General features: G+C 38.5%; 3 protein-coding genes across 4 annotated transcripts; 2 read left to right on the forward strand and 1 right to left on the reverse strand.

Annotated features, from left to right (window-relative positions):
* The first annotated feature begins 2313 nt into the window (after positions 1 to 2313).
* LOC106313976 (mitochondrial fission 1 protein B) lies at positions 2314 to 3487 on the forward strand. Its single transcript, XM_013751921.1, has 5 exons — positions 2314 to 2487; positions 2620 to 2758; positions 2855 to 2976; positions 3073 to 3136; positions 3221 to 3487. The coding sequence occupies exons 1-5, from the start codon at positions 2380 to 2382 to the stop codon at positions 3301 to 3303; spliced, it is 516 nt and encodes a 171-aa protein (XP_013607375.1). The 5' UTR covers positions 2314 to 2379; the 3' UTR covers positions 3304 to 3487.
* Positions 3488 to 3568: 81 nt separating this feature from the next.
* Positions 3569 to 5038, reverse strand: LOC106313977 (annexin D8). The gene is made up of 6 exons (XM_013751922.1): positions 4966 to 5038; positions 4746 to 4891; positions 4442 to 4660; positions 4159 to 4371; positions 3885 to 3974; positions 3569 to 3789 (listed from the first exon to the last, which is right to left on the reverse strand). The coding sequence occupies exons 1-6, from the start codon at positions 5036 to 5038 to the stop codon at positions 3583 to 3585; spliced, it is 948 nt and encodes a 315-aa protein (XP_013607376.1). The 3' UTR covers positions 3569 to 3582.
* Positions 5039 to 5634: 596 nt separating this feature from the next.
* On the forward strand, positions 5635 to 11387 carry LOC106319357 (exocyst complex component SEC10). Of its 2 annotated transcripts, none has more exons than XM_013757657.1 (25): positions 5635 to 5738; positions 6000 to 6086; positions 6162 to 6410; positions 6493 to 6567; positions 6650 to 6751; positions 6825 to 6875; positions 6958 to 7063; positions 7229 to 7342; positions 7449 to 7540; positions 7750 to 7918; positions 8005 to 8081; positions 8165 to 8263; positions 8350 to 8440; positions 8540 to 8625; positions 8719 to 8889; positions 9025 to 9078; positions 9148 to 9276; positions 9375 to 9467; positions 9595 to 9741; positions 9859 to 9956; positions 10159 to 10243; positions 10346 to 10404; positions 10740 to 10838; positions 10928 to 11011; positions 11103 to 11387. In XM_013757657.1, exons 2-25 carry the CDS (start codon positions 6000 to 6002, stop codon positions 11179 to 11181), a joined length of 2496 nt encoding a protein of 831 aa, XP_013613111.1. In that variant the 5' UTR covers positions 5635 to 5738; the 3' UTR covers positions 11182 to 11387. The 2 variants fall into 2 exon arrangements, with proteins under 2 accessions (XP_013613111.1, XP_013613112.1); XM_013757658.1 differs by having other exon boundaries at positions 5637 to 5734.
* Positions 11388 to 11454: the final 67 nt, after the last annotated feature.

Genomic DNA, 11454 nt, shown 5'->3' on the forward strand with positions numbered 1-11454 from the left:
GCTGGTTTGAGGCAAATGACATGAATTGTTGAAGACCTTCCGCAAACTCTTCTGTCAAAAGTCCAGTAGATGGATCTTGATGATTGTGATCCATCCAAGACCTAAAATATTCATTATGATTGGAGGAAGACATTTTGATTGGTAGAGAATTGTTTTTTGTAATTGAATTTGTGAATGAGCCAGAACCGGCGTTGTGATATTTAAAGACAAATTTCTGACGGACTTTTGACCGTTTCTGACCGATTTTCAACGGCTATAAAAACGTTCGAATTTTGGTTAGAAATCGGTTGGAAATTTCTGACCGATGTCCGACGACTGTGTTCGGTCAGAAATTTCCGACAGATTTCCGACAGATTTCGGATGGATAATATTTTAAATTATTGCCGTCAGTAAACGGTCGGAAATTTCCGACAGTTTTCTGTCGACTTTGTAGCTGTCGGAAAGTTCTGACCAAATCAGAATCCTGTTGGAAATCTGTCGGAAATATCCGACCAAAAAAATATCGGTCAGAAGTTTGGTCAGAAGTGTTTGATTTTCTTGTAGTGGATTGACCCCCTATAATAATAATGTTAATTCTAAGCTTGACCCCTATAAACAATTAGGCTGGCTCCCGCCACTCAGGGCCGGCTTAGATAGGGGGCGAGCGGTGCGACCGTCCCGGGTCCAATCCGTTGTTCCACTATTTCTTAATAGATAAGAGTCCATTTTTAAAAAAAAATACATGTATTTTTATATTAAAAATAAGAAAGTGTCCAAATTTGTTTTATATGAAAGTATTTTTTAATTTCTATAGATTTATTTTTAAAAATACTTCTGGTATTTTGAAAAACAATATATCTATCAAATTTTTTAAAGAAAAATAATAGTTTGGAAATAATTTTTTTTTTCACCCCAGAGTCCATGACACCATCTTGCCGCCACTGCCTGGTGTGGAGATGCTGGTGGTGTGATTAGGGAGGGAGTTTGTTAGACCCTCGATTCTGTCTAGTAAAATCTCTTTTCGAAAGATGACAAGAATACATGAACGGAAACTGGAGATGACTGTCTCAGGTTTAAAACCGGTATATTCTCTCTCCAACTTCTATCACCGTGCTCTATTAGGCGTGAATCCTCTATTCCTCTCGTAGTGTTAACTGGTGGTTGTTTTTGTGTTTCTCTTGGTGGCGTGTTTCTTGTTCAAATTTTGGTGGTAACTTTGTCACTAGCCGTTTCTTTTTGTCCCTCACCACTAAAGTTAGGATGGTGGGGTGTTAGACTTTCGATTCTGCTATTGGCTTGACGTTTTGAGCTCTGTCTTTTATACGAATGATGTTACACGGTGGTGTACTATGATGCATGGGGACGTGGTTTTGGTTGACGTTCCCGTACCGGAAACGTCCCCGGGATGGAAACACCATCGAAACGTTACAGGACATCTTGAGGATGCAATGAATGTGATAATTGATCTATGCATGTTTTGAAATAGATTTGCTTCAAAACTATAGTATTTTAAGCTAATTCACTTACTTTTTAGGACAATTCTCTCAGATATTTCTTTTAAAAAAGTTTTTGTCACAAAAATAACATTTAAAAAAGAAAATGACCAAAATAGCTTTTTTATTTTGAAATTTTTAATTTTTAATTTTTATTTTTAAAATTTGAAATCCTATCCCAATACATCAGCCTTTAACTCTAAACCATAAGTCTATATTAATTAACCCTATGGTAAAAATACATATTTTGGTCATTTTTACCGTTTAATAAAACTTATTTTGGTCATTTTCTTTCATTGAAGACTATTTTTGTGACAAAAATTTTAAAAAGGCTATCATAGAAAATTTCTCTAATTTTTATTCAAAACAAATAAAAATGTAACCTATATGTTTACTTATAATCTTGTTATCAGTTTTAAACCATTTACCAGATAAAATAAATTTTGATAATAACTTTTTATGATTATTTTTGTTATTATTATTTAAAATAGTATACTAAAGTGATTTTTATGTCAAGATTTGTTGTGTGATTCTTTTATTTTATCAATTTATAAATATATTATATATTTTTATTGATATATATATATATATATATGTCGTACCCATATCTGTTTTTTTTTTTTTAATTTTGCCGTATCCATTTTTAATTTATAAATCACTTTAGTATAATTTATATATCACTTTAGTATAATTTATAAATACAATATAATTTTTTAATTTAAAGTATAATTTTTTCAACATAGGTGGTGTAAATACTAAAAACTAAAGAGCCAATTGAAGATTTTAAGCCGGTTTAACAAACCCAAACATATAATCGCCATACTTTTGATTTCTGGTCAAGCTCAAGTCTTCTTCTAATTCGTCACACGGGAGAAGAAAAAAAAGAAACTCAAAAGCTCTACACGAAATGGACGCGACGATAGGAAAGGTTTTCGATTCCGTCTCTACCTTCTTCGCCGGCGTTGCTTCCGGCTCCTCCGATGAGTTCCCCTTGTGCGACACCGACATCATCTCGGTAACTTTTACGGTTAATCGCCTTTGTAGTTCCCTCAAATCGTCCGCATAGGAACCTCGAGATCACGATTCTCCAATTGTTCGATTACCTCTTTCATCTTCTTCGGATGGTGTTTTTAAAATTCATTATCAGGGATGTGAGAAAGAGCTTGCAGAGGCTCAGAAAGGCCAAGACGAAGGGTTTAAGAAGGAATCCATCATGCGGCTATCGTGGGCTCTTGTTCATTCGAAGATGCCTGCGGATATTCAGCGTGGGATAGCAATGCTTGAAGGTATATAATAAGCTTTTATGTAAATTGAGCCTATGGTTCTTGCGAAGTTGGATGATATGATCCACGTCAGCAATGTGTTTCTGCTTTGCTTTGCAGGTTCGGTGGTTAGTGATACAAGTCCAATGACACTAAGGGAGAAGCTATATCTCCTTGCTATTGGATACTATCGAAGCGGTGACTTTTCAAGAAGCAGGGGTTATATAGAACGGTGTTTGGAGGTTTGATCATCTCTTATCCATGGATGAGTCCAGAATATCTTATTGTTGCTGATGTTTTCATCAATAGGATCTTTTTTTTTCTTTCTCTGGTGTTAGGTTGAACCAGAGTGGAGACAGGCTCAGACGCTAAAAACGGCTATAGAGGATCGTATTGTGAAAGGTAAGCCACATGATGGTACTTAAAGCCGTTTCTCTTCTTCATCCATTTATTTTCTCTCAATTTAATTTCAATTTGTGTACGCAGATGGTGTTATTGGCGTTGGAATCGCTGTTACTGCTGTTGGGATTGTTGCTGGTATTGCTGCAGCATTGGTACGCAGAGGCTGAGAAGGAAAGAAACCCGTACATGTACATGTTTCCCTGATCTTCAGTGAGTTTGTTTAGTTTCTTTTGTGAGCTTGGAAGAATGTATTTATTAAAGGGCTTGGCTTGGAAGAATGTTTTTTATTAAAGGAAAACAAATAAAGTTGTAATTCCAATCTTATTATGAATAGCTAAACAGCATTACTGAGTTGACGAAGCATCAAACAGATACTTTTATTAGTACTTAAGCAGAAATTAGAAAGAAGTGCTACTCTTGCCAGGTTTTGATTTTGAGGGTGAACTCTAGATTCCTCCGTGTCCTAGCAAGGCTAGAAGAAAAGCCTTGTAGTCCCTTGATGTCTCTTTTGCTATGGCTTGATCGAGACTCTCATTGTTCCTCTTGTGATACAGCTCAGTGATCTTCTTCAGGTCCTTCTCTGCCCGTGTGACAATCACACGGGTCAGAGCATCTTCGTCAGTCCCTGCTGTGTTGATTGCATTGCGCAAAACCTAGGTGCAGAAGAGATTTTAAAAATACAATATATATGAATAGCAGTTAGTCGTATTAGGAAAACATTATAGACCATACCATTGTTGTGTCTTACCTTTGCGTAGTACCGGTTAGGGTTTTTGATGCACCTGATTGCTGCACGCAGTGCACTCAGGTACTCATTCGTAGGGTGGCTGAGCATATCCTGGGAATCATCAAACGTTTCATTACGGTTGTTGTCATGAAGAAAAACTGGTATGAGTTGCTCTGTTTCCTCAAATTGATTTTAAAAGTCGTTTCTTTTCTGTCTTAACGTTTCCCATTGATTGTTTCGTCACAGTTTAATTATCAGTTATAACATAACTTGATGTCCATGTTTTTTGGTTTACCTTAGTGATCGATCTACCGTAGATATCCTTGTAGCGGTTGAAGATTGCACAGAGCTGCACACCGCTCCTTGTACTTATCACCCTAATCGTTTCTTCATGATCAACAGCTTTACCGAGGATTTCATCATGAAGAATCGCAGCCTCTGAATGCGCTAGAGTCTCATCAAATTCTTCCCCATCATACTTATAAGCAGACGCCGTTGCAACCAAGAGCTGTATGAAACCAGCCCAAGCGTTCAGTTAAAGCAAGAAGAGAACATTTTGAAGTTGAGAAATTACTAACCTTCCTGATGTCACCGGTAGTACGGGAGGCCAAGTCTTCCTCGAGAGAACGCTTGTAGAGGCAACGGTAAGCACGCCTGGTAGCTAGTAGATCTTCAGGGGATCTCATGCAAGCAATCTCGATGAGGACCTTGCTGTCAGGAACAGGCTTTTGAAGAGCCAAGTTGGCCAAGAGAGCATCTCTCTCTGGAGGATCCAAAACCCACAAGCAGATAGCTTTCTGCAGGTACCAAATATTTCTCCATGAGAATCACGTTTTTGTGAACTAATCGAAGCAGAGTATAGCATGTGGATAAAAGCTAGACCTCAAAGTCGCCAGAGAGCTCAGATTTGAGCTGGTGAATGAGATCCTCATGGTATATCTCCTGGTAAGCTTGTCTTATGAGTTTCCTCTGGAACAAGTTCCGGTGTCCAAGGATCGAGATGATGGCCTTTTCATCGGTTCCAAATCCTGAAACCCAAGAAAGAAGGGGGGTAATAAACGAAACTTGGAAGCACTAGTCTTAAAAAGAAAGAGTGTAGAACCTTGGCAAGCCTTCTTGATGTTTTCAGCATCTTCAACAGGGGAGAAATGTGGAGGAGAAACAATGGTGGCCATTCTTTTTCTTCTACGTAAGATATATATTTATTACTTTTTCGATGTTGCTTCCATTGCTTTGAGCTCTTTATATAAGAGTTGTTACTGAGGTGACAATGCTACGAGCTCATAAAAAAACTTCAAAAGTCCTCATTAATATGTAAATTTGAAACTCTTTTCTTCTTTAAATGCCCTCCGTTTATGTATGACTTCGCCGTTATTTTCCGAAGGCGGAGGTTACTACATTTACATCCCAGTTAGGTTTTTACTCGCCTGTGTAGCATGTGTTTACAATACGTTCTTCTAATTGTGTAATAAAGCAAGTGAATCATACAACCTATGGTAACTCTTGTCTACTTTGAAACCATATTCTCCAAAATATTAGAGTTGAATCTATACAAGTGCACACTCTCACTCATGTGTATTCGCAAGGCAAACCATCTTATGCAAAATCTGGCGCGACCGAAATCTTCATAACGAACAATCTAATCTGTTAAGACCAAAAAAAAAACAATCTAAACCTGAAACAGAAACTTAAACCGGCCGGTTTAACAAAAAAATTGGTACAGAATAATAAATTAACAGCTCATTACGAGGTCGGAGATGCGAAACCAACAAATCTCCAACTTTACTTCGCCATAGCACACCGTCTCTCTTTCTCCGTCGTTTTCTCCCCCACAGTAACCGCTCTCCGCCGTCTAGATCTCGCTGCTCAAGGCCGGTAATTTGCTCCGTATCTACTTTTTCTACTCCGTATTGTTACCCGCGCGAGGGGTCGTCCTTAGGCTCTGACTTTGCAACATTTAGCTGAGAAAAATTAGCAGATGTATCCTACAGTCGTTTTGGTTATAATTGGAAAAAAAAAATCCAGAATCCGACGCATCTCGCTCATTGAATGTTCGTTCATATGATCTATCAGACTTAAATTTTTCATTTTAGGATTTTTTTTGTTTTTTTTTTTTGTTTGTTAAATTTTCAACAGATGACAGAAGGAATGAGAGGAGCAAGAGGTTCCAGATCATCCTCTGTCAACTCCAATCCTCTGATACTTGACATTGAGGACTTCAAGGTAAAGGTTTCACCTTGTGGCTTGCTTATGTTTTGAATCATTAGGAGTTTCTGATTTGTTTTTGGTCACTGGCAGGGTGATTTCTCATTCGATGCGTTATTTGGGAACCTGGTGAACGATCTCTTGCCGTCTTTCCTGGAAGAAGAAGCTGATTCCGGTGATGGCCACGGCAACATTGATGGTTTCGCAAATGGGCATTTACGTGGGCACCCTGATGCATCCAGGTTGTCTCAGATGTCTTCTGCTCCTTTCTTCCCTGAAGTAGATGGTCTCTTGTCTCTGTTTAAAGATGCTTGCAAGGAGTTAATTGATCTGCGAAAGCAGGTGAGTGTGTCTGCATCGGATACAGTCCTTTGTGTCTTTCTTCTGATATGATGTCTAAGGTTCTCGTTATATGTTTTGAAAGGTTGATGGAAGACTCAACACACTAAAGAAAGAAGTTTCAACCCAAGATGCCAAACACCGGAAGACACTGACTGAGGTTCGGTAGACAAAATACATTTTCTTGGGTTGCCTTTTTTATTAGCACCTCTTTAATTTGACATATTGGATTCTCCTTTTAGATAGAGAAAGGTGTGGACGGTCTGTTTGAGAGCTTTGCAAGGTTGGACGGTCGGATCTCTAGTGTTGGACAGACCGCTGCCAAAATAGGAGATCATTTGCAGGTTTAAATTTTGTCCCGTATACGCCCAACTATTTGTTGATCTATCCAGTATTGACCCGTACTTCCATTGTCAGAGTGCAGATGCTCAGCGGGAAACTGCTAGCCAGACCATAGAGCTTATAAAGGTAAGACCGCATCTATGTTGGAATGGTTATCACATAATTATTTAGATAAATGTTTAAGTAACTCTTTTTTTAACTCATGCAGTACCTGATGGAGTTCAACGGCAGCCCAGGAGATCTTATGGAGCTTTCCGCTTTGTTTTCTGATGATAGTCGCGTAGCTGAGGCTGCTTCCATCGCTCAGAAATTACGTATGATATGATAGCTATATACTTACAGTGTGTCTAGATTTTATCTGTTATCTATTATTTTTGGGAAGTCTTCTTTATCTGTGATGTGATAGCTAAACCTTAACACGCTTGCTTCTAGTTAAATTAGCCTGTAACTGATTTCGATGCTCTCCTTGTCAATATCAGGATCCTTTGCTGAGGAAGACATTGGAAGACAAGGTGCGAGTACAGCTGCAGGAAATGCAGCCCCTGGCCGAGGGCTGGAAGTTGCAGTTGCTAATCTTCAGGATTACTGTAATGGTAAACTACTTTTTTTTTCATGTAGTGTTTTCTCTTTATATTCACTGAAGAGTATTAGTGTATTTTCAAATTCAACCTTTATGACATTTGAATACAATTTTTTTAGAATTGGAGAACAGGCTTTTATCTCGTTTTGATGCTGCATCACAGCGGAGAGATCTATCCTCCATGTCAGAATGTGCTAAGATTTTGTCACAGGTGAATACTTTATTCTGAAGCGTGCACCTTTCCAATTCAGTTGGAAAACCTGTTCTTTTATTCTAGATTCCAAAACGAAGGCCTTTCTTATGTAGCTAGTGGTTACATACTGGTTGATTCTAGATAAGAATGTCACACAAGGAATGGATATCGAGTTCTACTCTAGTATATGCATCATTATGCTCTGTTTTTTTTTTCTTGATTTTCAGTTTAACAGAGGCACGAGTGCTATGCAACATTATGTGGCAACACGTCCAATGTTTATTGATGTGGAAGTCATGAATTCAGACATTAGGTTGGTGCTTGGTGACCACGGTTCTCAGCCTAGTCCTAGCAATGTTGCCCGTGGACTTTCTTCTTTATATAAAGAAATTACAGGTATGAAGGACTGTCATTGATCTGGATGCAATACTTGAAACATGCTTCTATGCTGATTTAGATCGTTTGTCACTTCTCATCTGTAGACACTGTACGCAAAGAAGCAGCAACCATTACAGCTGTTTTCCCCGCTCCAAATGAAGTTATGGCGATCTTAGTTCAGGTAACGGGCACCAATAGTTTGGACACTGTAGCGTGACCTGGCATATTGATAAGCTATACCAACTCTTGTTTTATTTTATGCAGAGAGTTCTCGAGCAGCGTGTTACAGGTATTCTTGACAAAATTTTGGTGAAGCCCTCTCTTATGAACCAACCACCTGTGCAAGAAGGCGGACTATTACTAGTGTGTAGATACCTCCTTATCTTTGTTCTTGTCCATCTGCCTAGTATAAATGGGATACGAATTCAACTCTTGATTTTTGTCTTTAGTACCTTAGAATGTTAGCGGTTGCATATGAGAGAACCCAAGAACTTGCTAAAGACCTCCGAGCTGTTGGATGCGGTGACCTGGATGTTGAAGGTCATCTTTTTGTGTCTCTTGTTATTCTGAATGATAAAAGTTTTGTGTCTTCATGCCAAAAATTTCGTCGGTGCTGACGTCTTTACTTTTACCGTGCAGATTTGACAGAGTCCTTGTTTTCCTCACACAAGGATGAATACCCTGAGCATGAGCAGGCCTCGTTAAAACAACTATATCAAGCAAAGGTTTACTAAGACACTCTTTATTCATTTCCTCATTTCTTTTTCTTTTTTTTTTGTTCATTAGTGTGAAGTGCTTAGATTTGTGTTTCTCAACAGATGGAAGAATTACGTGCTGAGAGTCAAGTCTCGGAATCATCTGGGACAATAGGACGCTCTAAGGGTGCTTCAGTGTCATCTTCTCAGCAGCAGATATCAGTCACCGTTGTGACGGAGTTTGTTCGGTGGAGCGAAGAAGCAATATCCAGATGCACACTGTTTTCATCTCAGGTTACTAAATTTCCATTTATGAGAACAATTAGGATATTGACAAAGAAATAAGCTTTTGGCAGAATATCTGATAGTGAATAAACTATGTCATCTGAGATTTGTATATTTGATCAATATAATTATTTCTTTGTGCAGCCAGCCACGCTCGCAGCAAATGTTAAAGCCATATTTACTTGCCTGCTAGACCAGGTATGCAGTTTAATAAGATTCTAGAATCGTTCATATTCATTGTGCTAATACAATGATGAGTTCTTGCAGGTAAGCTTATACATAACGGAGGGACTTGAACGAGCAAGGGATGGCCTGTCTGAGGCTGCATCATTGAGGGAGAGATTTGTTTTGGGCACAAGTGTTAGCAGAAGAGTGGCTGCTGCAGCTGCTTCTGCTGTAATTACTTCATTTTTACTCTTTACCACTATTTCAAGTGTTCATTACTCCAATTGTTGGGTAGATTTTATTAATAATACCTTTTGATTTTTTCTCAGGCAGAAGCTGCTGCTGCTGCGGGTGAAAGTAGCTTCAAAGCCTTTATGGTTGCTGTGCAACGTTGTGGTAGCAGTGTTGCTATAGTTCAGCAGGCATGTTTTTATGGTTATCAGTTTGTTTCAATTAATTCATATTAGAAGGCTGCTGCTTCGACCATCCAAATATTCAACAATTGAAATTCTAAACTTTGGCCCCTATTAATCTTACAAAATTTTCCAGTATTTTGCAAATTCTATTTCTCGGCTTCTCCTACCAGTGGATGGCGCACATGCTGCTTCATGTGAAGAAATGTCGACTGCTTTGTCCAAAGCAGAGACTGCTGCTTATAAAGGACTCCAACAGTGCATTGAAACTGTGATGGCTGAGGTTAGTTGCTTTTTGTGGAAGCTATAAACATATCCTTGAGGATCAATGGGGGACAGGTCTAAGAGTCATGCTTAAACTTGCCTTTCTATTAAAGACTCTGACATGGCCTTTTTCCAGGTTGAAAGACTGCTTTCAGCTGAGCAGATGGCTACCGATTACAGATCACCTGATGATGGAATTGCTCCCGATCACCGCCCAACAAATGCCTGTATAAGGTTTGTCCATCTCAAAATCTACCTTCCTCTAATGGTCATAGAGTACATCGTTTTTTTTGTGAAAGTGTCTTGTCCTAGTGTAATTTGTTTGCTGAAACCATTTACGATGACATCTATTGGTCATCTCTCAACACTTGCTCTTCCTTAATATATATTCTAATGAACATCTTACTTTAATCTCTAACTCCACTCTCTTGTTTAGAGTCGTGGCTTACCTCTCCCGGGTACTTGAGTCAGCCTTCACTGCCTTGGAAGGTCTTAATAAGCAAGCCTTCCTGACTGAACTGGTATGATTGTTATCACCAAAAAGGATAAATTGTTTTCTGATCATATGACTGATGTCTTTACTATAAGAAGGATTTTAAGTGATTTTTCTTTGTTATTTTCAGGGAAATAGGCTAGACAAACTACTACTGACTCACTGGCAGAAGTTCACATTCAATCCCAGGTATAAAACTCAGCTCTTGTCTGTGTTCTTCTTTTCCTTATTAAAATCACATCTCCAAGCCCAGAAGAAAGAAAAAGGATATTATAGCGTATATAAACTCCTGTACCAAAGATGCTTAATAGCCAGAAACTCATATTTAGGGCAGTTAATAACAAACGGAGATAACCATGCCGAGTTTGGTAGCTCTGATTTTCCGCTCTGTTCTGATATGAATGCAGTGTTTTATGTAGTCACGCCTCTTGGTATTATATTGTGTGATACTTAACTAGCAGATCCGGTTGCAAAAAAAAAAAAAAGTCTGAATAAACTTTGGTTCTGTTTTGTGGTTTTAATAGTGGAGGATTACGGCTGAAGCGTGACATAAACGAGTATGGAGATTTTGTTAAGAGATTCAGTGTTCCATCTGTGGAAGAGAAATTTGAGCTTCTGGGAATGTAATAACAATCTTTGAGCCCTGGTCATGCTATCGATTTTTTAAATAGTTATTGTAACAACGTGGTGCTACTTGTGTGTGTGTGTGTAGAATGGCGAACGTATTCATCGTTGCTCCAGAAAGTCTGTCGACTTTGTTCGAGGGTAGTCCAAGCATTCGCAAAGACGCGCAAAGGTAAAGAGAAAGATAACTTGAAAATTTGTAAATGAGAGGAGTAGATAAAGGAATGTGTTGTTGATTTATCATTATATGTGTTGTTGACTAGGTTTATTCAACTGCGGGAAGACTATAAGAGTGCAAAGCTTGCAACAAGACTGAGCTCGTTGTGGCCAAGCTTGAGCTGATGATCATACCAATGTTTCTAAGTAAACTGCCAGAGATATCTTATGTATATACTTTATTCATCCTTTTCCTTCGACTCTCTGTCTGTCCTCCTTTCATTCTGAATCTTTATTATGATTTGCATCAAACACGTGCACCAGTCACTGCTCTGTTATGTTGAATAGTTGGTAATGGTTTGGATAGCTTTAAGTTATTTGGTGGAGTTCGATTCTCGTCCCCGACATTTGTTAAAATTATTCATTATGAGTGACACAACAGCTCTGATCGCATGATAA

This window comes from Brassica oleracea, chromosome C9 (genome assembly GCF_000695525.1).
Source record: "Brassica oleracea var. oleracea cultivar TO1000 chromosome C9, BOL, whole genome shotgun sequence".
Classification (NCBI taxonomy): Eukaryota; Viridiplantae; Streptophyta; class Magnoliopsida; order Brassicales; family Brassicaceae; genus Brassica; species Brassica oleracea.

Coding starts and splice junctions, on each gene's coding strand:
- LOC106313976 (XM_013751921.1), top strand. CDS start 2,380: ATGGACGCGACGATAGGAAAGGTTTTCGATTCCGTCTCTACCTTCTTC. Junction 2,759..2,854: donor TGGGATAGCAATGCTTGAAG/GTATATAATAAG, acceptor TTTGCTTTGCAG/GTTCGGTGGTTAGTGATACA. Junction 2,977..3,072: donor ATATAGAACGGTGTTTGGAG/GTTTGATCATCT, acceptor CTCTGGTGTTAG/GTTGAACCAGAGTGGAGACA.
- LOC106313977 (XM_013751922.1), bottom strand. CDS start 5,038: ATGGCCACCATTGTTTCTCCTCCACATTTCTCCCCTGTTGAAGATGCT. Junction 4,661..4,745: donor AGCTCTCTGGCGACTTTGAG/GTCTAGCTTTTA, acceptor TGGTACCTGCAG/AAAGCTATCTGCTTGTGGGT. Junction 4,372..4,441: donor CTACCGGTGACATCAGGAAG/GTTAGTAATTTC, acceptor GGTTTCATACAG/CTCTTGGTTGCAACGGCGTC.
- LOC106319357 (XM_013757657.1), top strand. CDS start 6,000: ATGACAGAAGGAATGAGAGGAGCAAGAGGTTCCAGATCATCCTCTGTC. Junction 6,876..6,957: donor AGACCATAGAGCTTATAAAG/GTAAGACCGCAT, acceptor TAACTCATGCAG/TACCTGATGGAGTTCAACGG. Junction 8,441..8,539: donor CGGTGACCTGGATGTTGAAG/GTCATCTTTTTG, acceptor TTTACCGTGCAG/ATTTGACAGAGTCCTTGTTT.